We start from the raw sequence: 23,777 nt of genomic DNA, 5'->3' as shown, positions 1-23,777 counted from the left end.
ATAGGATTTTTCTCTTCAGATCAATGTGAAATAAGGTGAAAACAGGAGCAGTTTCTATGCAGAACCTAAAGCAGCTGTACCTGAACTGGGGCAGCTCTGTGCTATTTATCAGGGAGGTTCAGGTCAGCATTTGTTTCTGTTCTGTCCAGCTCTGTTATTATTTATATGCATTAAACCCTTTGGGCTGAGCACTGTGAATCTAATAATCTCATAAATATAATAATTACAGTGTTTTTGCAGAGTAGAGCATATCCAGGAGGGCAGTATGTTGTTTTTTATTATCCAGGAGGGCAGTCTATGTTGTTTCTTTTTTAAGTGAAAACTTACAAATAAACGTTGTATTTCTAAGTTAAGCTCTCTAACTCTTTATATCCCCACGGCTGCCCGATGCGCTGCCTGATCAAACGCGGCTCCTTCCCGGCGCTCCGCGGGGCAGCCCCGCTGTGAGGACCCCATCGCTGTGAGGAAGGCGGCGCTGTGAGGCGGCGGGTCGGTGCGGTGCGGGTAGGCCTCGCTGTGTGAGTGCGGCCGCTCGTTATATTAATTAAGGGGCGATGAGCCCGTTGCTGGGGTTGTTAATGGGGTTAATGAGCACAGCACGGAGCCATGAGGGTCACTGCTTGTCGCTGGTCTCCATCCGGATATTGAGATATTGACAGCTGCTGGATGAGGGTTGAGGCCTTGCTGTCCAAGATGGCGCCGGCTGCTCTATCCTGTGTGCTCGGGGCTGGTCTCATATCGCTCCCCTTTAACATTAACAACCACCGTATCCCCATTGCTGCATCTATAAACACCTTCATGGGCAACATCTCTGCCTCATTCCTTGACATTCTGTGTGTGACCGAGATGAACAGCTGCCCAGCGAGGCTGTGCATGCAACAACATCCATTTTTAGGGTGTTTTTTATTGTGTTTTTTGAGCGTTACCGTCGGATCTCAGTAGCTCTGCATTCATTTTCCCTTGAACAACACCTCTGGTGTCGCTGGGACTTGCTGCAATGCGAGGCCTTGAACCAGCAATCCCAGACCTAATGATCCCAGCTGCCATCGTTGTTTAGAGAGTTTTTTGACACAAAAAGAAAGGCACTTAACAAACAAATAGCACCTGATTTCCATATATAGAGTCTTTGGGAAAATACCACCCCATCAATTACGCGTTTTTTTTTGTTTTTTTTTTTTAAACGCTGCCTTTTATTTCTCAGTCTGAAGGGGCCCATTTCACAGTACGAGTAATGTTGTGAATAATCCCGGGCTTGGCACCAATGAGGCGCTTAACTGAGCTCCTTATTTTTATTACCCATTGTCTGCTAACCAGTTTTCTGTCATTTCATTTCTTTGCCTCCTCCCTGGGGATGAAGGATGGCAGCTCGGCGTGCACTGAAAGCTGTCCTGGTGGATCTCAGTGGCACGCTGCACGTCGAAGACTCGGCCGTGCCGGGTGCGCAGGAAGCTCTTAAAAGGCAAGTAGCCTCTTTGTGTTTCCTCTGACCCGTTGTGTCAGGACTGCTGGCACAGAAATGCACTTCAAGAAGTGGGGCTGAAGATCTTGCCTTCTCAAAGAATGGTGTCTAAAGAAACGATGGCATCATGTATCAGTTTCATCTCACATCGGGGCAAAGCAGGCTAAGCAAACACTGTTCTGTTCTGACATCTGACATCATTTCCATGGAGACTTTGTCTTGCAAAGGCTGAAGAAAAGCAGCAGGAGGTGGTGAATGGGGGGGTGGGGTGGGAAGAATAAGTCAGGAGGGAGGGGTAGGGTTGAATTAAGCATGGAAGGTTTTCACTGGAGTTGTATTGAGTGCTTTAAGCTTTTATAAAGCTAGGCTGTTGTTTGGTTGGAAATCTCACAGAGGGATTAGGAAGCTGCAGTTCTTTCCACAGATAACTCTGTGGCAGTCGTTGTTTTCTGAAGATGTAGAATGGCAAGGAACTAAAAATGACTGAAGTGTTGGGTATCCATTCACTACTCAGTGGATCTTGTTAATCCATGTCATTGTCCTCCCTAAAGAGATGGCAAAATGAAAGGCCTGCAAGTTGCTTGGGGAACAAATGCATAGATTCTACCTTTAGGGCTAGCTTTCAGTGCTGAGGTCAAAGTAACAACTAACAAGTATTAACAAACAGTTTTGTTTATTTGGTTTTTGCTAGTTTGTACCAGTGAAAGGTCAGTATATTTCTTTCTCTGGGTAGCAGAACAAATGAGAGAGAAGTGGTGGGTGCAAGCAAGACTTACAGATTGACCAGCTTTGTCCTGGTGTACTTCATACAGTCAGCATTTGTTTCTGTAGCAACAAACAGAGGAAAGCGATGGTAGGGGAATAATTAAAGGAGATGCCATTGAAATTGTCACCTAAAATGATTTGGCTGTTCAGCAGTATGTGCCAGTAATGTTGTGCAGTAAGAAGTCTGTAAACAAGAAGTGTTCTGCAGCATTGAGACTTTGCTTTTTGCTTGTCAGGCTGCGTGGTGCTCCAGTAACAATTCGGTTTGTGACCAACACCACTAAAGAATGCAAGAAGGATCTGCTGGAGAGGCTGACCAAACTGGGCTTTGACATTGCAGAACATGAAATCTTCACGTCTCTGACAGCAGCTAGAAATCTTCTGGAGCAGAAGCAGGTGCGGCCGCTCCTCCTGGTGGATGAGAAGGCCCTGCCTGATTTCACAGGTGAGGTGGGTATGGAGTAGCATGGGAGGAGTTGTTGAACCACTGACTGTCTTCATGGCTCTCTTCTTGTCACCTTTCCACAGCTCCAGATGGCAGTCAGAATCTTCAAATAGGCAGGAATTCAGATAAAACTTGATACATGATATTAATTTACAGCTTAGAAAGTAGTGTTTATCACTGGATCATCGGAGATTTATTGCACCTGCCGATATCCATCAGGCCTGGGGCTCTCAGCACGAGAAGGATGCAGAGCTGTTTAGAACAGGTCCAGAGGAGGGCATGAGGATTCTCAGAGGGCTGGAGCACCTCTCCTATGAAGGTAGGCTGAGGGAGCTGAACTTGTTCAGCCTTGAGAAGAGAAGGCTGCACGGAGACCTCATGGAGAACTTTACAAATGTGAAAGCCATGAAGCCTAATAATCTGTTCCACCTAAGATCACACCCAGAGAAATACAGCCCCAGCAATGTTTTGTGTTCTCAGTAAGGCTTTTTTTTTTTTGGCGGGGGGAGTGGTTTAGAACCTGCTGAAACAGCAGCTGAATTCACTGAAGTTAGATCAGTGCTATGAGAATCTTAACATATCTGGGTTCTTTCCATCAGTTTTACAGTAGCTGTTGCTAATTCCGTATCAAGTGGCAAAGAATATGGAATACACTGGCAACACTTTTTGCACTGCTTGTATCTGTTGTGGGTTGTTTTGTTTCTTTGTTCTGCAGGCCTTTAAGCTTACACTCAGTGCTGCTCTTGAAGCATCGAAGTACCCTGGAGAATATTTTAAATTCCTGCTAGTGACTGCTATTGAATTATTCTTAGATAATCTCTCAGTAAAGTTGGTCACAGATGGATGAATGTAATCCATTCTTGGTTAATGGACCCAGATGCTTTCGGGTGGTGTCACAAATCCACGTGGCATCTCTGCATGCTGTGCTTTACTGTCTGAGCTCACTGCAGGGTGTGTGCAGGAGACAGCACTGATTGGACTCTCTGGAGACCCACAGCTTTTCTACAGTGGTTTTCTTCACTTCTAAAATACATAAAACCAGTCTGCAAGGTGCATCTGTGTCAGAAGATGCCAAATTTTGCTGCAAAGTGATTAATTTCACTTCTTGCACTTGCTGACTGTCTGTTGCTGAGCATAAACAAAATCTAGCTCATTCAGAATGATCATGTTTTGATTTTCCAGGGATTGCCACTGATGACCCCAATGCAGTGGTCATAGGACTGGCTCCTGAACACTTTCACTATGAGATGATGAATAAAGCTTTTCGGTAAGTCGACCACTTCTTGTGGTTGTCTTGTGCTTTTCCTACAGTTGTTCCTTGCTTGTTCCTACAATGCTAGGAAATATTCCCATATCACCACTACTACGTAGTGAGGATGATGTTAACCTTTATGGGTTTGCACCCTTAGCCATTAAGTTCCACTTGAAGAGGCTGGAACGTGAGTCTGTTGCTGCATCTAGCCCTCATTTCCCATTCGCAGGGAAGTCAGCAGAGGGAATTTCTGCTGGTGTCAGCTTTGTTTGGTCGAAGGGAGTATTAGTGCCTGGCCATGTTCTGCTTTTCTTCAGCCTCATGTCTGGTCCACATGCCTTGACCTGTACTGCTCAGATAATTCAGTCACTGTGAAGAGCCCTGAATGGCTGGGCTGGTAGGCAGCTGCTGGGTTGAAATCCATCATAAGGCTGCCTAAATCCAACCTGGTATGAGCCCCAAAACACAATTCATAGCATCAGTCCATTCTCTAGGCACCATTTGAAATGATTGAGACTAAATTTCTATTCTCATCTACCTGGGATTTTCACGCCATATTTAAAAGAATTATCTTGGGTGAGATCCTTCCTGTAAACTGCTGAATGCAAGCAGTTGTAGTGCCACTGTCAAATTAAATCCTTCTGTGTCCTAGAGGCATCGAACATAGCTGGCTGCTCTCACATACAAGTGCCAAGTCTCTTCTGACAGAGCTTGATTTGGAATGCGTTGATCCAATAGAAGTATTCTGTGATAATTGAGGAGCTGACTGAGATCAGAGGAGTTACGGTCATTCCTTAAGTACTTCTCTTCCATTTTTCCACTTACTGCAGACAGTCCCATGTTCCATGCAGGTTTTTTAACAGGTTGGCCAGCTGGGAGGTGCACATGAGAACCCTTTTATTGTGCACAAAACTGTTGGGAATCCAGTTGCTTTCAGCTGTCTTCCACTTGGGATTTTTGCCTATGGGAAGAAGCCCAAATCCACCTCTGTTTCTGAAGCATACTTTATTGGGGAATCCAATGGAGCAAGAATGGGCCTAATATCTTTGTTCTTTTTCAAGATGGAAATAGAAGAATCTATACAAAGTGATCGACCTCTTACCTGAGATTCACAGGAACACTCATCTCTGCAGGAATTTTACTTAACTCCCCAAATGAATTCTATGATTCCATGATTCTGAATGCCACTGGAGGACCTATTTGGGTCTTTCTGGAAGCCAGTGGGTGTTTTGTCATCAACTTAAAGGCAGGATCAGGCCTTCAGCTGTAAATATCTTTACCTTTTGTATTTTCCTCTTCATCCTTCAGGTTGATTTTGGATGGTGCTCCTCTTATAGCCATACATAAAGCCAGGTATTTCAAGAAAAAAAATGGCTTGGCTCTGGGACCTGGACCTTTTGTAGCTGGACTTGAATACGCCACAGACATTAAAGCAACAGTGGTGGGAAAACCAGAGAAAACATTCTTCCTGGAAGCTCTACGAGGGACTAACTGTGCTCCAGAGGAGGCTGTCATGATTGGTGATGTACGTGGGGACCATACCACCTGCCTGCTAGCACAGTGCTCAGCTCCAGTCTATGGAGCTCCCTACCCTTGCTAAGAATTGTGTCCCTAACCACAACCTAATTGTTCTCTTCCATCGCAGGACTGCAGGGATGATGTTGGTGGGGCCCAGAATGCAGGCATGCGTGGGATTTTGGTCAGGACTGGTAAGTATGTGATGGATCGGTTGTTTCATGAGACCATGGTGGTGGGTCCCATCATCTTGTCCTGGGTGCTGGCAGCTCACAAGTCCAAAGCAAAGCTGTGCACTGAGCCTCTGGAACTTAGAGATCTGTTGCTGTGACATTATTGTCACAGTAACCTCTGCTTGTTCAGGACCTTGATGACATTCCCTAGTAATTATACTGGCAGTTACATATGGCATTTCCTTCAGACAGAATTGGAACCTTGTGGGACTGGAACATGTTGCCAGTACTGCTGATGCTGTGATAGATCCATGGGCTGGGGAAGGTCTTTTTCTTTTAGTGAAAAGCTGGGAGATGCTTGTTGCAGGACAGCAGATTGGCATTTCTCCTGTCATTTGTGACTGTTGCTGATTCCAGAAAGCTGCAATTTTTAGAGAAAAAAAGATAACCAAAGGAGTAAATGCATCTTTTTGTTCATTTCTTATAGGTAAATATCGACCAGCGGATGAAAACAAAATCAATCCAGCTCCTTACTTAACCTGCGAGAGTTTCCCAGAGGCAGTAGAACATATCCTGGAGCATCTGCTATGAGAAGCTGAATAGTTCAAAGAAACATCCGATTCACATAATTTACTATTGCTTCTGAGGTTGCAGGATCAGTGCATGCTCATCAGAAACCTATCCATAAGCTCCTTCCCATCAGGGTGTGGAAGGGAAGAGGAGCAGTGTGTGGTGGTCACAACACAGCCCTTTACCTGCTCTCATTTCCTGAGGCGGTGATTAGGGACCTTGGATGATCAGCAGGACGGGTAGCACAGGAAGGCTACAGCACAGCTGCTTTCCTGAAGGGTGCGTGGAATGTGGCAGAGAGTTCTGTTTGCTTTCAGATATCATGAAATAGCTGATGTAAAGCCCACTCTGAAAACTGTTAAGGATAAACTAAACTGGAAGCCTCACTGGAAGCACTCAAGTAAACTGTAAAGCCTAACAGCACTTCAGTCAGTCTGCAGTGATCTCTCTGTTCTAATTTAAAGGCAGAGATAAAAACCTCTAGAAATGACTTCTATATTAAAATATCACCACTGTTAATAATTACTATTTGCACCTTTACTCTCATTGGAGCAGATCCTGGTTTTTGTTTTTCAGACTTTACATAAAATTAAAGCTGTCAGCAGCGTACAGATGTTTTAATTAGATGCTGTTATTAAAAAGAATGGTACTCAAACAAAAGCCTGGTATTAAATGCCTTTAGACGTTGAATTTTTAAAGTAAGTTAGACTTCAGCAGGGTCCTATTAACGCTTCAGTTCCAAAATTTCACTATTGCTGCTTTTTGTTTCTTTTTAACGTTATGGGAAAAACCCTTCATGAGCCGTGGGGACATATTCAAGTTTTTACACCATTGGTTAGTAGAGCTGTAAAATGAAATTTAATTCTGTCATGTGCATTGCTTCTCCTCTGTGTTAAACACACCAATATGAACCAACTCTGTAATGATGGGAAATAGCTTTTCTGGTCCATTTGCAAACTGTAATAATCAAAGTCCTTTACAGTTGTTTTACAGTGCTCCTGAGTCTTAAATTACTGGATTGTAATTATACAGTACTGAAGCATTAAGCTTATTGAAAATATAGGTTTGTGTTAATGAGCCATGCTCGTTCTTTGTTAAGGAAAAAGTCATTGTGATGAATGAACGGGAAGCTTGCCTTAAAGGAAAGATGGTCTGGCTGCAGCCAGGTGGTGGGTTACTTACAGTTAGGTTAACCTACAGCTGTGAATAAATTTAAACATCTGCTGTTCTGCCAGCAGTTCTGAATCTGTGTTGTTTGTTGCTGGAGCTCATAAAGGAGGTTTGTGGACCGCAGTCAAGAGTCAGGTCAGGGAGGTGAGAGATCTCTTAAAGTGAAATCCTGGGAAGAAATTTCTCTCATGATTATTCTAGATTATATTGCTTTCCTACCGTGACTCCAAACGTTTCTAATTCCTTGCCCTTTCCACCTTGGAAATACCCCAAACCAACCAAGTAAGTAAAATGCCAAGGCTTTGATTTCATATGAAAACAACAAGCCAACCAAATGTACCAGGCACTGTTAAGCTCAATTTCATTGAAAGCAGTCACTTAATTAGGCTTGGTTAAAAAGGCACACAGGTCTCTGTTGGCAGAGCAGTGCTGGCTGTGATGCTTTAGTGAGTCTCAGAAAGGAGGCTTACACTCATCACCTTTCTGCTCTGCTTCTTGGATTCCTGACCTGTAAAGAGCCACTGAGAACGAAGACTGAAAAGCCATCCATCTTTAGATCTTTATACTTGAAGTTAAGTCTGCAGTTTTCATCTCTGACATTTCCTACTGGTTTCTCCCAGAAACTCGTCACTCCCTTCTCCGTCACCACTCAGTCCTTTGGAGGTGACACAGATGCCATTTCAGATAGTGAAAGTCTTTCAAGTGCTCAGTCTTTGGGATTTTTCTTCTCAGACTGATTCAAACTCTCTCTGCCAAGCTGTGTACTTCTGGCTGAGCTTCTTAGCTGAAGGTTTGGTGTGGGCAATCACATCCAGGAAGTCTGCTGTTGTGATCGTGTCCAAATGGACTGCAGCTAAGTTACTGTTACCTACAGAAAATAGAGCCAACATGGTTTTCAGTACTATATGATCCTGCCTGGTATACCAAAAAATAATGAGAGATAAAGAAAAATTCATACTAATGCAAAGAGCACAGATATTGACTAAATGCAAGCTCACTTTCAGACGTTTTTGGGTACATGTTTTAGGAAGATACAGGTTATAACTTTTCTAAGCAGATGACAGAGCTCCACCTGCTGGAGTTATCTGAATTTCCAGACTTGAAGCAGTGGGTTTCCCAGATCCCATTCTCTAACTGAGCTGTTACCTGGTTGATGGTTTTCAAGAGCATCGAAAACTTTCCTCACTGGTCTCATGGCTGCTTCCTTGCACACGAGTTTGATGTCTGAGCCAGAGTACCCATCAGTTTCCTACAACAGAACAATACATTACAGCTTACAAGATCACAGATCAGAAAGCAATGCCATTTAGAAGCATAGAGTCATAGAATACTTTGTGTTGGAAAGAGACCACATGGATCAGCAAGTCCAACTCCTTGCACCTTGAAAGTGCAAGGAAAATACTGAGCATCTTCTTTCTAAAGGACTGTTTTCTGTAGGTAAACAAAAACTCACCTTTCTGTGTCTTTTTTCCTATCTCAGAGATAGGATTTAGCAGAGGGTTGTTAGAGTTAGGGTACTATGGTTAGGATGCGGTTGGAATCTGATGATCTCTGAGGTCTTTTCCACCCTGAGTAATTCTATGATTTTCTCATCTTCCCTCTTAATAAAGTATTTCCTTATTTTCTTTGCTTTATGAAACAAAATGGGGAAATTTTCTCTGAACAGAAGTAAAAATAAACTAGACGAGCTGTAGGTATTCCAAAGAATTTAGGAAGTGATAAGGGGCTGAATAAAGCAAGCCTGCTTTCCTTGTCAGCCTCACCCCTGTCTGAATGCTCTTTTCTCCTGCAGCAGCAGAGCTGGCACAAACCTTCCCTACACAATTAACTGCCTGTTACCCCAATGGAATGGAATTGCACCCAGCTGGGTGAGCTGGGACCTCAAGCCCTTGCTGCAGTGTTGCCTCACCTGGCCCAGCAAGCTGTAGTCCAGGTCGGTTCTCAGCTCTACTCCTCCACTGTTGCTCAGAGGTGGCAGCCAATGCCGGATCATCGCCTGCCGTGCCTCTGGATTTGGGAGGTCAACCAAAATCCTCTTCTCCAGCCGCCGCAGCATGGCAGAGTCCAACTCCCTGCAAGCAGACAAGAGGGATCACCTCTGTGCATCCATGTGTCAATGAGCCAAAATTCTAATGGAATTTTGAGTATTTGAAGGAATATTCTTCATTTTCACTTCCTTGTGATGAACCAGTGAAATCTGTTCCTTTCTCAAAGCATTCCATGACAAAGTCCTTCTTTCAAACAAAGGAATACACTGATTCCTTGGGTGAAGCCCTTTTGCCAGTAATGTCTCCATGCAAATCGTACCTTGAGTGTGTGCCAGCCCAGGTTTTTGCTGACCTCGGGATGCCTGGCTTTCACATCAGAGGGATCAGGAGTCCCTCCGTCCACAGAAAATATATATTTAGCTTAAGTGGTGAATTGTTCTGTCAGTGATCAAATGTAAGGTTTAGTGACAACAAGCAGAACAGAATAATAAGCAGTACAGCAACCCAAAAATTCTCTGAAATGACACCTCATAGAAACACTGAAAAATCCCCACGTGAAGAACCTGTACATCTCCTATTGGAGAGGGTGGGTGGCTCTTTAGAGCTCTCCAAGGTTGACATCATAAGGCATTGCACCTTCTTAGCACCGCCATATTTTATGGAGGCAAATGAGACAAACACCTATTTTCATTTCCAGTGTGTTTCTATTGACATGTCCATAGAAAATGCCATGCTGATGAGCAGTGGGAAGCAAGGGTGGGCAGCGAGTACAGGCAGCGAGCACAGGCTGAAGAGGAAGATCAATAGCAGCAGTGCAGCTTAGGACGGCGTAAGGAGCTTTGTTTAGGCTTCTTTTCATTCATCTAAAAGCAGCTTGGGACTATTCTTTTTATTATTATTTTTTATAATCAATAAATATCCAAGCTATACAAATCTCTTGAAATCCAACTTAATACCAAATGTTTGCAAGAACACAGGGCTCTGCTGTGAAGCCACAACCTCTGGGTTCTCATTCCAGGGGTATTCTGAAACTTTGCTGTAAAATACCCCTACACAGCTCAAGACCTTTTTTCAGGAACCATGGAGATTTGGCACTTGGGTTAGTGGCCATGTTGGGGATGGGCTGGGGTTGGACTTGGTGATTGTAGTGCTCTTTTCCAACCTCAGTGGCTACATGATTCTAAGACTGCTGGCAGCCTAATACATACAAAAATCATCTGTGAACACTTAGGTGAGATCTTTAAAGAGCTTCAAATCCCATCAACCTACTGGAAGCAAAAATTTCCATATTAATCAAGGCTAGTAGCTTCACTAACGGTGTAGGATGCTCATGGATCTCACTAGGTTTCCATCTTCCTAAAATACTCTTCTAGGTGTATAGTCAGAGATCCACCAACAGCCACGTGGTGACCTTCACTGCTCGGTCTCTCCTTCCAAAAGGGTAACAATGCTACAGCAACAAACATTTCTAATATTTGACTAATGAATCACACAAGAGATGAAAGCCTGATTAATGTGTTATTTAAACTTAACTGCTCACCACAGTAACTACTTAATTTTCAGCATGTTTATACCCAACTAGAACATAATTAAGTCATAGTCTGCTCAATTCCTTTCATGTAGATACCTTAAGACAAAATGGGGTGGATTTTCAACTGATTTAAATTTGTGAGATTGTCTTAGATGTAAACCCCCCCTCAGTTCACACACACATCCTGCTATTATGGCCATAAAAGCCACTGATGGTTTTGTACTCACACTATTGGGCCGGGCTAGGAGGCAGCCTTGTTTGTACATCTAACTTCAGTGTAAACTTTCGGTGCTAACAGTCATACTCCCAGTTAAAAGAGCCTTTAAGCCCACACAGGCATCAAGTCAGGTTTTGAGCATGCCCATGCAGCAGAGAAACAGAGCATCTATTTCTCTGTTAATAGTCTGACAGCATGGGAAACCTACCTTCTACCTTAGATGCAAAAATTACACTTCATGATCACAGAGAGGATTTTCCCATATATCTCCCTATGGCACCCTTGTAAGATCCAGCCAGAAAAGCATTAATCATAAAAACCTTCTGGGTTGTTACCCAGAAGTGAAGCAAAAATAAAGCAAATCCAGACTATTTCCAGACCTATGGAAGCCAACTTCAAAAGCAAACTTATCAATGTGCTTCCATTCCCTGCACAGGCGTTAACTTCCACTTTGAAACAAGGTTTATGAGCTACAAATCCACCCACTGAAAATAGCTGTGCTTACCCAACAGCCACTATTTTCCCCACTTACTATTTGCAGTTGTTTAATATGAAAGGTCCAATTTCAAGCCATTTATTCTATTCCCAATTATGCTAAAGGAACCAAAGAATTCTGTCCCTCAACTTTTAAAAATCCCAGTAGTTACCAATAAAATCCAGCCTTCCTATTTATGGAGTATCCTTCTAAGCAGTAGATGTTTTAAGCACCTTACAGTTCCAAGCTGAAACCCTTCTTAGCTTAAACATAGTAAATAACTTGCCTCTAAAGTCAAATACTCCACTTTAAATATTAGCAGCTGTTAGCACCAGCATATGTTGACTTTATTATGGATTATTCTCATGTGGCACAAATAGCAAGAATCGTAGAGTTTAAAGGTAAAAGCCCCAAATTAATCTTTAAATGCTTTAACCAAATATCAAGGCTTTTTCTGCAAAAGTCTAAATAAAATCTTTATCTGTGCTTAGAAGCTCATGCAAATGTATTCAAAGCGTACTCTCTGGATCTCTTACCATGGCAGATTGGAAGCTGCTAAAACAAATACAAGATCATCAGATCGGGCCAAGCCATCCATCTGCACCAGTAATTCTGTTTTCATCCGCCGACTTCCTTCGTGTTCACCGCTACCAAGATTCAGAGAAACAGTATTTGCTCAGTGCATTAAAGTAATCATCTTTATTTATACAGTGTCATTCACAGCAACTGAGCCCTCGTCACCACTTTGCCCCAGTTCCAAGCATGATTAAGCTCCATTAGCTAACATCGAAGTATTAAAACCAAGCTTTCTAATGGTTACTTAAATGCACTCTTTTCAGAGCATTAAAGTGAGGAGAATCCACCACTACTGAAGCCAAACAAAATATACACACATATATTTTCTGTCCCTAATCCAGGTAATCAGTTGGATCTTCTGCTCCCAGAAGTAGAGTTCTTGGCAGCTCCTGGACCAAACCTAGAGATAACCTCAGACCTTGAAGATGATAAGAACTACCTCTCAGGTTTAATCACTTACCTCTCCACAGGCACCCACACATCAGTGTGATGTTAGTACTTAATAGTGTTATGTAAAAATAGCTGTGTAATCTTTGATAAAGGTCTTTACTGAAACACACAACTGACCAACGCTAAAAAATACGAAAGCAAAATGTGGTCCATCTATTTTGGTCCATCTACATCAATTAACTGGCAATTATTAAAAGTTGTAAGAATATAACTTACAGCAGATGATGTACATGCGCCCCCCTCCTCCCCAAACTATAGTGGGTTCCAAACTGTTAAAACAATATTTTTGTAGTTCTCCTGCTTCTCCTGCATGTTTAATCTTTCCAGTCTGTTTTTAACTACACATTTTCTACTCTGTGGATGACTGTAATAAAATCATCCCATCCTTCCAACTGTAAGTCCTGACAATGTCATCAGAATTAGTACCCTTAATGAAAATGTCATTCCACTGTGGACACAGCATCACACATCACACAATGCTGTGCTTCAGCCTGTGCTAAGTATCATATACCAGCTGCTTTTTACTTGCCTCTGTCAAGACACACAAGTTTCCTACAGCTGTCTTTGCTAACTTTTCAAATACAACACTGCTGTTTATGCATTATCCATTCTTTTTCCTGGTTACAGTCTTTCTGGATGCATGCTTTTCATAGTTCCATGCTCAGCTCCCTCAACCTTTCCTCATAGGAGAGGTTGTCCAGCCCTCTCAGCCATCTTCATGGCCTCCTCTGGATATGTTCCAACAGCTTCATAATCTTTACATGTGGAGGTCCCAGGCCTGGATGCAGTACAGCAGATGGGGTCGTGAGTGCAGAGCAGAGAGGGACAATCAGCAGCCTCTCCCTGCTGCTATTCCTCTGCTGATGCAGTATCCTGAGCTGCAAGTTTGTCCACCCAATGCTTCTCTGCTGGGCTGCTCTCAGGGAGTTCTTCTCCTAGTTTGTACCTGGGATTGCCCCAACTAAATTGCAACAATCTGCAAGTGGCCTTGTTGAACCTGATTCAGTTTATGTGGTCCCACTGTTCCAGCCTGCCCAGATCCCTTGGAACGTCCCCCAGGGATACCACCTGTGAGCAGCCTCCATCTGGATAGAAAGCCATTGATCATAGCCCTCTGGCTGCATCCATCCAACAAATTCCTTATCCACCCCATAGTTTACCCTTTGAACTCTCCAGTTTAGAGAGAAGGATGGGATGTGGGACCATGTCAAAGGCCTTGTACGAGACCAGGTAGGTAACATCAGTTGCCCTTTCTTTGTCCACCAGTGCTGTCACTCTACCACAGAAAGCCACCAGATGGGTCAGGCATGATCTGCCCTTGGTGAAGCTGTGCTGGCTGTCTCAGACCACCTACTCATTCCTCAAGTGCCTTAACATGCCCTCCAGGAGGATCTGGTCCATGATCTTCCCACGCAGAGAGGTGAGGCTCACCAGACTGTAGTTCCCCAGGTCTTCCTTTCCACACCTTTCTTAAAAATGGGAGTGATGTTTCCCTTTTTCCAGTCACCAGGAACTTCACCTGACAGCCATGACTTTTCAAACATGATGGAGGGTGGTTTGGAAGCCACATCAGCCAGTTCTTTCAGGACCCTGAGATACCTGCCATCTAGCCCCATAGGCTTGTACATATTCAGCCTCACGAAGTGGACTCGGACTTGATCTACTCTTACACTGGAAGAAACTTGTTGAGTATCTCAGCCTTCTTAATGTCTGCTGGAGCCAGTGCTCCCTTCTCATTTATCAGAGGGAGTATGCTCCCTATGGACAGTCTCTTCTCAACAAAGTATCCATAGAATCACTTCTTTCTACTTTTCACATCCCTTGCCATGTCCCACTCCATCTGCAGCTCAACTTTCCTCAACCTATCACTGCACGTACAGACATTATCCTTGTATTCTTCCCAGGACACCTATTCCACTGTATTCCACTACTTATAATTTTCTCTCTCTTCATTCACTCAGTCTGACCAGCAGGTCCTTTCTCAGCCATGCCACCCTCCTTTCTCCTCTGCCTGATTTCTTACACCTGTGAGGTAGCAAGCTCTTGTGTTCCCCAAAAGGTTCTTAAAGAGCTCCCAGTTCTGTACTCAGAGGCAGCTCTTCACAATCTCTCAATTTCTTAACACAGAGAGCAACTCCCCCATCCCTCCTGCCTTGCCTATCCCTTGTATAAAGCTTGTAGCATTCGATCGTAGTATCCCACCATGTTTCTGTAACAGCAACCAGGCCAAAGTTTTCTAATTGCACCATATTTTCCATCTCCCCTTGCTTATTTCCCATGCTATGTGTGCTACTGAAAAGATGCATTGAAAAGGGGTACAAATGCTCTCCTAAATCTACTGGAAGTGCTCTTCTTAGTTACCCAGAAGTGGTGCCTCTTTGACTCATCACAGACTCCAGCTCATCCAAGAAAATTGTGGAGGGAGCGTAGTACCGGGCAAGCTCAAACAGCACCTGTTTAGAGAGAAAAGGCATAGAAAAAAATAAAGGAAAGTAAAAAAAAAACAACATTAAGAGACACTGGTACTGAAGATCAATAACAGAGTCCAGACACCAAGCTTATAGGACAAAAGAGGGTATGTGTTCTGGGTAGACTGAGGATCCCTGAATCCTCTCAAATTCTGAAAGGTTTGTAAAGGAGATATAAAGAACACAGGACGTAATCCTGCCTTTATATGTAAATCTTTCTGCCCAAATCCTATCAGAGTACCCTGAGAATAATGGGATAGAAGAAAATGATCCCTCAGAGGATTCTGGGAACTCCTGCACTGTTATCAGAGATTAAATATCCTGTCTTTTATTGGTGCTCCATTTGTAGTTTTTTAAATAAGGATTTGAGGAAAAAAACAAACAACAACCTGCACCACAATGGAAAAAAATGGACTTACTCCCTTGCTGAGAATTATGCAGTTATTGTGTTTCTCCCGATGAAACAAACATAAACTGCTTGAACCACCAGGGCTAGATTAAAGAACGCAGTACTAAGCTGACTGACAAAATCTGGGTCTGTCATCCTGAAAAAAAAGAGTTTCATCTATTTTTTTCTGCAATCAGGGAGAGATTTACATCTGCAGTAGAAATATGTAGTCCTTTCTTTCCTGTGGTGAAATGCCACATATTCAGCTGTATCGTTGCAAGTGCCATATCATATTCACAGAAAACTTTTGGATGGTGTTGTGTCAAAAAACAGGCATTCCCACCCCTTCTGACAGGAGGGAGACTAGGCAGCCTTGGAGCTGACCCTTGCAGAGGGGCTGAGAAGCACTTTGAAGGGGTCACTAAGTTCAATTAGCAGTTCTGCTTGCCTATCTCTGATTCAATGAGCCAAAAATATATGCTGTCTCTGCGACGTCTGCTTTATTTTGTCTTACAAAACAACAATTCCACACCAAGAATCTATTTTAAGTCTTCTGCAGAAGTGATGTCCCCATTTTAAGAACCAGACACAGACTTACATGTTTTGTCTGAGACAGGAAGGATTATGAGTATCGGAGAAACACACCTTTCCAGTTCTGTTTTAAGCTGCAGTTCTTTAAGCAGGAACCTGATGTTTGTGTAATTGAAGAAGTTAATCATTCTTACCCGGACAAGCTTTTCTGAATCACCTCTCCACTTGCTGACAATGGTGGATGCTGATATGTTGAAAAACGTTGTGTTGCATTCTGTGGCAACAGCCTTAGCAAGCAATGTTTTGCCAGTACCTACCAAAAAAAAAAACCAAGCAAACACAAAGTGTTGACGAAATTCCCTTTCTAAAGGAATATAATTCAAATGCTTGGGTAGCTCCCCTCATCCTCCTATTGGTCAGATAAAAGCAATTAAATAGGAAAAGTCCATCCAGGATTGCCTGGGTTACCAGGACTGCACAATCTCCAGAGGTCCCTTTCATTAACCACAACTGTGGGACTCTGTGACTCCATCAGGTCCAGCCGAAGTTGATTCATGTGGCTCAATCTAAGCAGCAGAGATCTAATACTAATCCTCACTTCTCCTAATGGTTAGTGCAGGTATTGTATTTTATAAGATTCCAGTATAAAAGCTGTTTGGATTGTGAGAAAGGCAAAAGGACAGGTTCAAATGTGAGAGACAGATGTAATCAACCACACAGGCTCCCACATTTCAAATTACAGAACATTCCCTTAGCAGTACATTAATACATGAGATCTCATTAACATCAGTGATTTATTTGTAGTACAAAAATGGAATGGGCAAACAACTGGAAAGGTTGTAAAGATCTCCATACCTGGTGGTCCATACAGCAATAAGCCTTTCCATGGAGACAGAATGCCTGTAAATAGCTGAGGGTACTGTGGGAACCAAAAAGGAATTAAAGGATTATAACTGTATGAACTACAACAAAACACAAGGGGCTGCAAACCCACCTAGTGCACTCGGGAAATCTAAGAACTGTGAAGAGAGGAAGAGAAACAAAACAATATAATATGTGCAATCTGAGCACTGAGAAAAATACCGCACTGACCATCTGAACTTGTTTTAAGTGTATTCCTCAAATACTTCAATTCTTCAATTATATTCTCTCCTATACATTACTCACACTGAATTAGCATAGGTCACACCCAGAGCCTTTTATATTGCCAGAATATTGTCAAAGAATAGGAATCCAAACTTAAGAGTTATTATATTGAAAGTACATTTTCCTATACAAGAATATCCCTTCTGTAAAGCAGGAACAGTTCTAACAGGAGCTGGCAAAAAAAGCACCAAAATAGGTAGAAAATGTGACCACCACTCTAATCACAAGAAAAAATGTAAATGAGACGAACAACTGTTTTGATCTATTTAGTGCCTTACCCTGATAGGATAAACAACTGCTTCCTTGACGAGCCTCTTAGCTGCATCCAAGCCAATGATATCATCCCACTTCACGTTTGGGTTATGGAGATAAATGTCCTGCAACACATGTCACATCTTGTTAGCAAAACTTCACCTCTGGCAAAGTAAAAAATCAACTTTGTTATAAAGTCATAGCGTTAAATAATTATCATTTAATCTTGTGCAACAGTACAAACTATCCAAATCTTCTACGGTTCTTTCCTTTCCTTTAGTAATACTTTGTGGCTTTGCCTTCCAGAGACTAATTGTTCTGCAAAAAATATCCTCAGTATAAATACTTGGGATACATTCAGCTCTCTAATAAAAACAGGCAGGCTCCAGAGACCAAAGAAAAATTATGTGCTTGCGTCCAAGGGGAAAATTTGATTTAATACAATTAGAAAAATTATTTATATAGAGTAGATTACACTTTCCCTTTCTATTAACAGCAAATTAAGATGAATCAGATTTATGACACCAAGCAGAGGCTTCCATAACTGTTTCCAAATTAAATTAGATTGTGCTGTGAAACAGATACCACATGCTATTTATTTTTATTGATTTACACAGTGATGATTACCATAGCAACTAGGCAATTTAAAAAACATATCCCTTAAAAAGCATGTCATAATGAAAGCTAAAGCAAAAAACAGCATTCCCATCTAACAGAGATAGCCAAGATCTCTGTACAGATGAAATAAAAATCTGACCTTACTTTGCTTACAACAGTTGCAAGTTCTCTCATCTCACCATTCATGCCAATAAAAGCACTAAGGGGTTTCAGCAAGCGTTCCTATAATTAGAAAAAATAAATAAATTCTTACCAGATTTCAGTTATTTTTAAATAGATAAAACAGTAAAATAATTTCATAAATAAAATGGTGCATCGTAGCAATAGCAACTTCGAAAGATATATAAAATATGGATAAGAGTAATGTTTTTGAAACAAGCCACATTGTTTACTACTACTACTACTACTACTACTACTACTACTACTACTACTAGTAGTAGTAGTAACTCATAATTTCAGCTGACAGAATACAACCCCAAATTAATATTAAAATGAGCAGCTCTCTTACTGCAGATGTAATCCTAAACATGCCATACATAAATTAAGAGAAGTGGAAAATGTAAATATAGTCACCACGTTGCCACAGACTCTGTTTTGAACGTTTCAAGTGTAGCAATTGCCAGGCCACTGAAGCACCAATTTGTGAATCACAGAGCACAGCTCGTATCTGCTGCCTACTTTTGTGTTCAAAGAGTCAGCAACTGTCAAGAAGTCAGACAGCATCAAGTATGACTTAAGGAAGAAATACACCACTCAAAAACCCAAGACCTTTTGTAACACTCTGACGAACCACTGTGGTATTTTATTTTGTTCCTGGTTATATAAACCTTGTTTTAATGTACACGGAGTGGAAATACAAGAAGAAACATTTACCGATGGGTCTGGATCCCAATTAAGGCTGCTTAAGCCTATTCCATTTGGCGATACTTTGACATCCTGGATCATCCCATGGACGTCAACTCCTTGGCCCTAAAGAAGAAGATAATGTGACAGGGATTACCATGATGGTAGCTCTACTGTTAAAAACACACCAAAATCATGCTTCACATTAAAGAAATTCATTTCCTTGCTGCTCATTTCAAATACAGGAAACAGCTGACTAAGGAATCTGCATACATTTCTATCATAAAGCACATTTGGTTTCCACCAACCCTTTTTGGGTGAGGGCCTTCTCCTCCTCCAGTTCTGTTGATTGCTGAGATGCTTAAGCCAAAGTCAGACTGCTCCAGAGTCACTGTGCTCTCATTGTTCTGGGGAAAAAAAAACAAAAAACCCCACAATTTTAAGACAATATTTTATTGTACTGCTTAAGGGCTACAATTTTTTGTAAGGGTGATAAATGTTGAACGCTTAGATATACTGACATTAGAGGAAAGACTGCTGATTTCTGTTTAGGCTGAGTTACATGGCTTCTCTTCCTCTGATTTTGGTTTGTGACTTGCCGCAAAGCTGATGGCTAGAAAGCAGTTTCTCATGATGTCTAACACTGCTGATGGTGGGACTTGGTGATCTCAGTGGTCTTTACCAACCTTAATGATGCTACAATTCTATAATGCGTAAACTACACAATTAGGTAAATCCCAAAGTTACAGAAATTTTATGACGATCTCACTGACTCTATCTATTCCAGATGCAATCCCATTGATCTCAACTGCATCGCTGCCAAGATTAAACGCATTTCAACCTGCTTGGGGCTCTCCTTGGTAGGTGACTTTAGTTCTGAACTCCCCAATGAAGTTTTTGATGATGGTTGTTGCATTGGCTGTTGCTTGATCCTTGGGAGATTCTGAGAGCTTGCTGCCCTACAATACAACAAATGATTGCTTCACAGGCATTCACAACTTCTTTCTTACTTCAAAACAACATTATTATAACTACACTGCATGCTGTTCTTAGTGGAAAATGTTCTGCCTGGAAAAAGCCCCATGCATTCATCTTACCTTCTTTGCCTTCCTCCAGTTCCCAGCTGTTGTTTATGTTCTGCTGTGGCAAAATTAATATTGAAAGGGAATTAGGGCACAGTATTTTAAAAAATAACAACTTGCTTTCTTTGCCCCTCAGAAATATTTTGGAGCATATTTTAATGACTTTGGAAATAGTGATACAAAAACAAGACTGTCCCTGTAGGTCTCTCACAGACCAAGATATTGCATTTCCCTTGGATCTCAAAGTTGCTCTCGGACATACGAAATGCTGTAAGCTGCTCAGAGATACTCCCACACCATCACCCCTACCCTGCTGATTCTTTTTCCTCCCCTCCTCTCCCTTCCCCTCCTCTTTCCTTTTTCCTTTCCAGAAGTGTAGGAAGAGATGTTGGTGCTTTCTTCACCCTCTGAGCTCTTTGGAACTGACTTCTCTGGGTTTCCATACAACACATTTCGTGCTCAAGTACAGCACCACTCAGGCTCTCAGAGTTGTAACAGAATGCTCGTGTTCTGGTTTGCCTTATTCAGCATCATTCAGTTATATCTCAGACCTTTAAGCCCTCTGGACCAAATAAACCAACTGCTTGTTTGGCACATTACCTTTAATGTACGTACTAAAACTATAGTAAGAGGATTCACACAGTGAGCACAGAGGTACACCAGAAGTGTCATGAGTGTATCATTTTAGGGTTTAAGGGAAAAAAAGAGCCTTTCTTCTGGAATACATACCAGTGTCCTGGATCTTCCTTGTGATTTTAGGGTACTTTTGAAATTTTACATAGTAATAGCTCTCATATTCCATCAAAATTGTCTCAAGGTCAACGTTGTCACAAACTTCAAAGCCACGTAAACCTAATTTTGTCTCTTGCTCCAAAGTGTTTGCAGCATCCATGTACCTGGTAATTACAAAAGAAGCAATGAGCAAGAAGTTGTAACTTATACAGAACAGAAAGTTATTATATGAGTTATATAATATGAGTTATTACAGAACGCAGCATTGTGAGTTATTACCTCGTTGTGATTTCTGAGAGAAAAGGGAAACTATGGTGCAAGTATACAGTATTTTTAAGCTCTATCTGTCATCAAATCTACAAACTCTATTTAAAAATCCTTTCAGCAAAGGATTGCTAAATGCATTTGGAAATTATGTAGGACACTCTTGCTGCAAAAAATGATATTTAACAGCAGATTAGCTCTTTCTCACGTGGCCGTGCTGTCCATTCACCCATCAGAGGACAGAAGCACACAGTATGGGAGGTCAGACATTGAAACACAGACATAGGGCACTGCTATTCAGATGACATACCCTTCCTCCATTAAGTAATGCAAGATGAGAACGAGGAGATTTTTCCGACGAGTTTCTGCTCGTAGCTCATCCTGTGAATAAAGACAGGATTTGAGATCGGGTGTAATGTTCACTTAATTGCTGTGAACAGCATCTCAGTGCAGCCCGTGGAAACAGATCAAGGCAACAGCAAGCAAGAACTGCAAAGCAATGCACTGTTAATACACAGAACTCACATGACTTTCAATATTTCTTTTACATGTTATCAGAGCTACTGGATGGGTGGAAAACTGTTCCTAAAAGAAAGCAAAATAGCTTGAGGTTGACAAATAACTTATGGCCTTGCTGCGACTGTGGATCTCCACCAGATTCCAGCTGCTGGGCATTTTAGGATAGAGCTCTTATAGATAACACACAGCATCCTGCAAATGTACACATTTGATATAGCACAGTCTGTAAAAGGTTCCGAGTAGAGTAAGCAAACAGCGGCCGTGCAGGGCAGGTATTTTCCGCAGTTTTGCTGCAGGCGTGGGGCCATCTGGTGGCAAAATGAGGAAAGGCTGGGAGTTGGTTCGAACATTTCTTATCTAAAAATATATTTTACATTATTACTAAACTGATCGGTTACATTTTCCTTCTGGCTTTGGAGACAGAGGAATCAAAGAGGCTGGCGGTGTATTCCAGAGAGGTGCTGCAATAAGAAAGGAGCCAGTTCGTGCTCATTAGCAAAGACAAAAAACCAGCACCCTGCTGTGGAAGCATCTTTCATTTCTTGCTTTTCCAAACCGCTGATATTTGGGAAACATTTCTGTATTGTGGCAGTTTTCCTATTACTCCAGGACTTCAGCTGCGTGTAGAGAGGAAATGGTAAATCTTCTGCTGTGTGGAAAAAAAAGCAGGAGAACTTCTGAGTGCAAAGTTACTTAAAATTCAGTTTAGCTTTATAGTGATTTAGCCTTCCTGTTTAATTAGTAGTTGGAATTGCACGTTGTTTAGAGCCACTGGTGTTTCAGAGGATGTTTGAGTGCTTAAAGTTTAATAAGCCTCTATTCTTAAAAGAACAAAAAAAAAAAAGGGTGTAATTACATTTTCAATTACTACAGGGGACTTAGGGGTCCTTGCAATTAATAAAAGCTTAAGGCACTTAAGTGTGATCTTCTTTTAAAAACTAAACAGTTGAGCACTTAACCAATTATCTCCAGCACTTAGAGAACATTTTATTTATTTCTTGCTTAACAAAAGCATGTAACATACCCCGCTCTTTGCAGTCATTTGAAATTAAATTCTAGCAGAACCACATATTTTTTTAATTGAATTCATTCTGTTATTTCCATCCCTTTTACTAAAATGCAATTACTTCAAAAATCAACTTAGTTTTGTGCAATCCCTTCAAACTGATTGGGCTACTAAAAAGATTAATTTTACTTCATTATTTCATATTTTATTTCATGAGCGTTTGACCCTGGATTTTGGTGTGAATATAGTGTGGTATGGCGAGTAATTAAATAATACAAATTAAAGGTGCTGAGTTTACAGATTAATCAAGAAGAATTAACTCTCCTTCTCATTGGTATGAATTCAGTTATACCACAGTGAACACCCACTCCTGCAGCTGGACTCTGTCCACTATGGTTTATCTTTTGAAACAATATTTCTGAGAGCAGGGTTTCACAAATCCCCACTGGGGAGGTTACAAAACAGATCCCTTCTCTCCTGCCTCAGTCCTCTAGTTGGGATCTGGGTTCAGGAGGGGACTGTCATGGAGTCCTCCATTCCTGGGTAAAGGAATCTACGAGGGATGATCCAAAAGTAGTGCCTCCTACTTCATTATGTTGGCTTATGATATTAGATGTGGTTGTTGTTGTTGGTATGGCAGAGTTTGAATCTCCTCACCATTTTGGTGGCCTTCTATGATGGAGTGGAGGCAATGGTGGACAAACAAAAGGCAGGTTATTTCACTTATATGGACTTGTCCAAGGCCTTTCACATGGTCCCGCATCACGCTGTTATCTCTAAATGAGATATAAGGGTTTGAAGGATGGACTATTTGGTGGATAAGGAATTGATTGAATGGTCACAGTGTTGTCAATAGTCCCATGACTGGGTGGCAGCTGGTTCTAAGCGGTGTATCCCAGGGGCTCATATGCAACCAGCACTCTGTTATCAGTGACACATGAAGCAGCAAATCTCACTCACAGCCCAGCAGGCCAACAGCTCCCGGCCCGCATTAACACAGGGGTGGCAGCCGGCAGGGCTGTTCCCATTGCTCCGCCCTGAAAAGGCCCCACCTCATCACAGAGAAGGTGTGAAGCCATCAGAGCGTCTAGAGGACGGTTACAAGGATGTAATAACCCCTCCCTGTAAGAACAGGGCCCACACACAACCCCACAACGCCGCCATCAGAGCAGCCCTCGGGGCCTGCGCAGAACACATCGCTGTTCCCATAGCAACAGGACGCGCGGCCTAGTCTTTCTTACCGCCTCCCTCGCCTGGCGCGCTGCTCGCAGCGCCTCACACGAGAGCTCCATCCGGCGGGCGGCGCAACGCCGCACTGAGCGGGGAACGACGACGCCGCCGC

At 42.2% G+C, this 23,777-nt stretch overlaps 2 protein-coding genes across 15 annotated transcripts; one reads left to right on the top strand and one right to left on the bottom strand.

The window, feature by feature from the left end:
• Positions 1-454: 454 nt before the first annotated feature.
• Positions 455-7,416, top strand: HDHD2 (haloacid dehalogenase like hydrolase domain containing 2). 7 transcript variants are annotated; one of them, XM_085528215.1, is made up of 7 exons: positions 455-489; positions 1,358-1,459; positions 2,461-2,669; positions 3,852-3,936; positions 5,230-5,446; positions 5,567-5,630; positions 6,097-7,416. In XM_085528215.1, the coding sequence occupies exons 2-7, from the start codon at positions 1,359-1,361 to the stop codon at positions 6,198-6,200; spliced, it is 780 nt and encodes a 259-aa protein (XP_085384341.1). In that variant the 5' UTR covers positions 455-489; position 1,358; the 3' UTR covers positions 6,201-7,416. The 7 variants fall into 7 exon arrangements, with proteins under 7 accessions (XP_085384341.1, XP_015742689.2, XP_085384343.1 ...); XM_015887203.3 differs by having other exon boundaries at positions 455-498; XM_085528217.1 differs by having other exon boundaries at positions 455-498; positions 2,461-2,674.
• Positions 6,695-23,752, bottom strand: KATNAL2 (katanin catalytic subunit A1 like 2). 8 transcript variants are annotated; one of them, XM_085528212.1, is made up of 16 exons: positions 23,677-23,752; positions 21,221-21,291; positions 20,644-20,810; positions 19,930-19,972; positions 19,354-19,791; positions 19,141-19,239; positions 18,863-18,958; positions 18,134-18,211; positions 17,398-17,496; positions 16,829-16,892; positions 16,168-16,286; positions 14,948-15,039; positions 12,097-12,207; positions 9,259-9,421; positions 8,496-8,598; positions 7,694-8,217 (listed from the first exon to the last, which is right to left on the bottom strand). In XM_085528212.1, exons 7-16 carry the CDS (start codon positions 18,932-18,934, stop codon positions 8,078-8,080), a joined length of 1,041 nt encoding a protein of 346 aa, XP_085384338.1. In that variant the 5' UTR covers positions 18,935-18,958; positions 19,141-19,239; positions 19,354-19,791; positions 19,930-19,972; positions 20,644-20,810; positions 21,221-21,291; positions 23,677-23,752; the 3' UTR covers positions 7,694-8,077. The 8 variants fall into 8 exon arrangements, with proteins under 8 accessions (XP_085384339.1, XP_085384340.1, XP_085384338.1 ...); XM_015887187.3 differs by having other exon boundaries at positions 19,674-19,791; XM_015887188.3 differs by having other exon boundaries at positions 19,674-19,791; positions 19,930-19,969.
• Between the last annotated feature and the right edge of the window lie 25 nt (positions 23,753-23,777).

The sequence above is a fragment of the Coturnix japonica genome, chromosome Z, assembly GCF_054131305.1.
Source record: "Coturnix japonica strain WE chromosome Z, WE-NBRP24, whole genome shotgun sequence".
Taxonomy (NCBI): Eukaryota; Metazoa; Chordata; class Aves; order Galliformes; family Phasianidae; genus Coturnix; species Coturnix japonica.
This window is presented reverse-complemented; position numbering and strand designations above follow the sequence as displayed.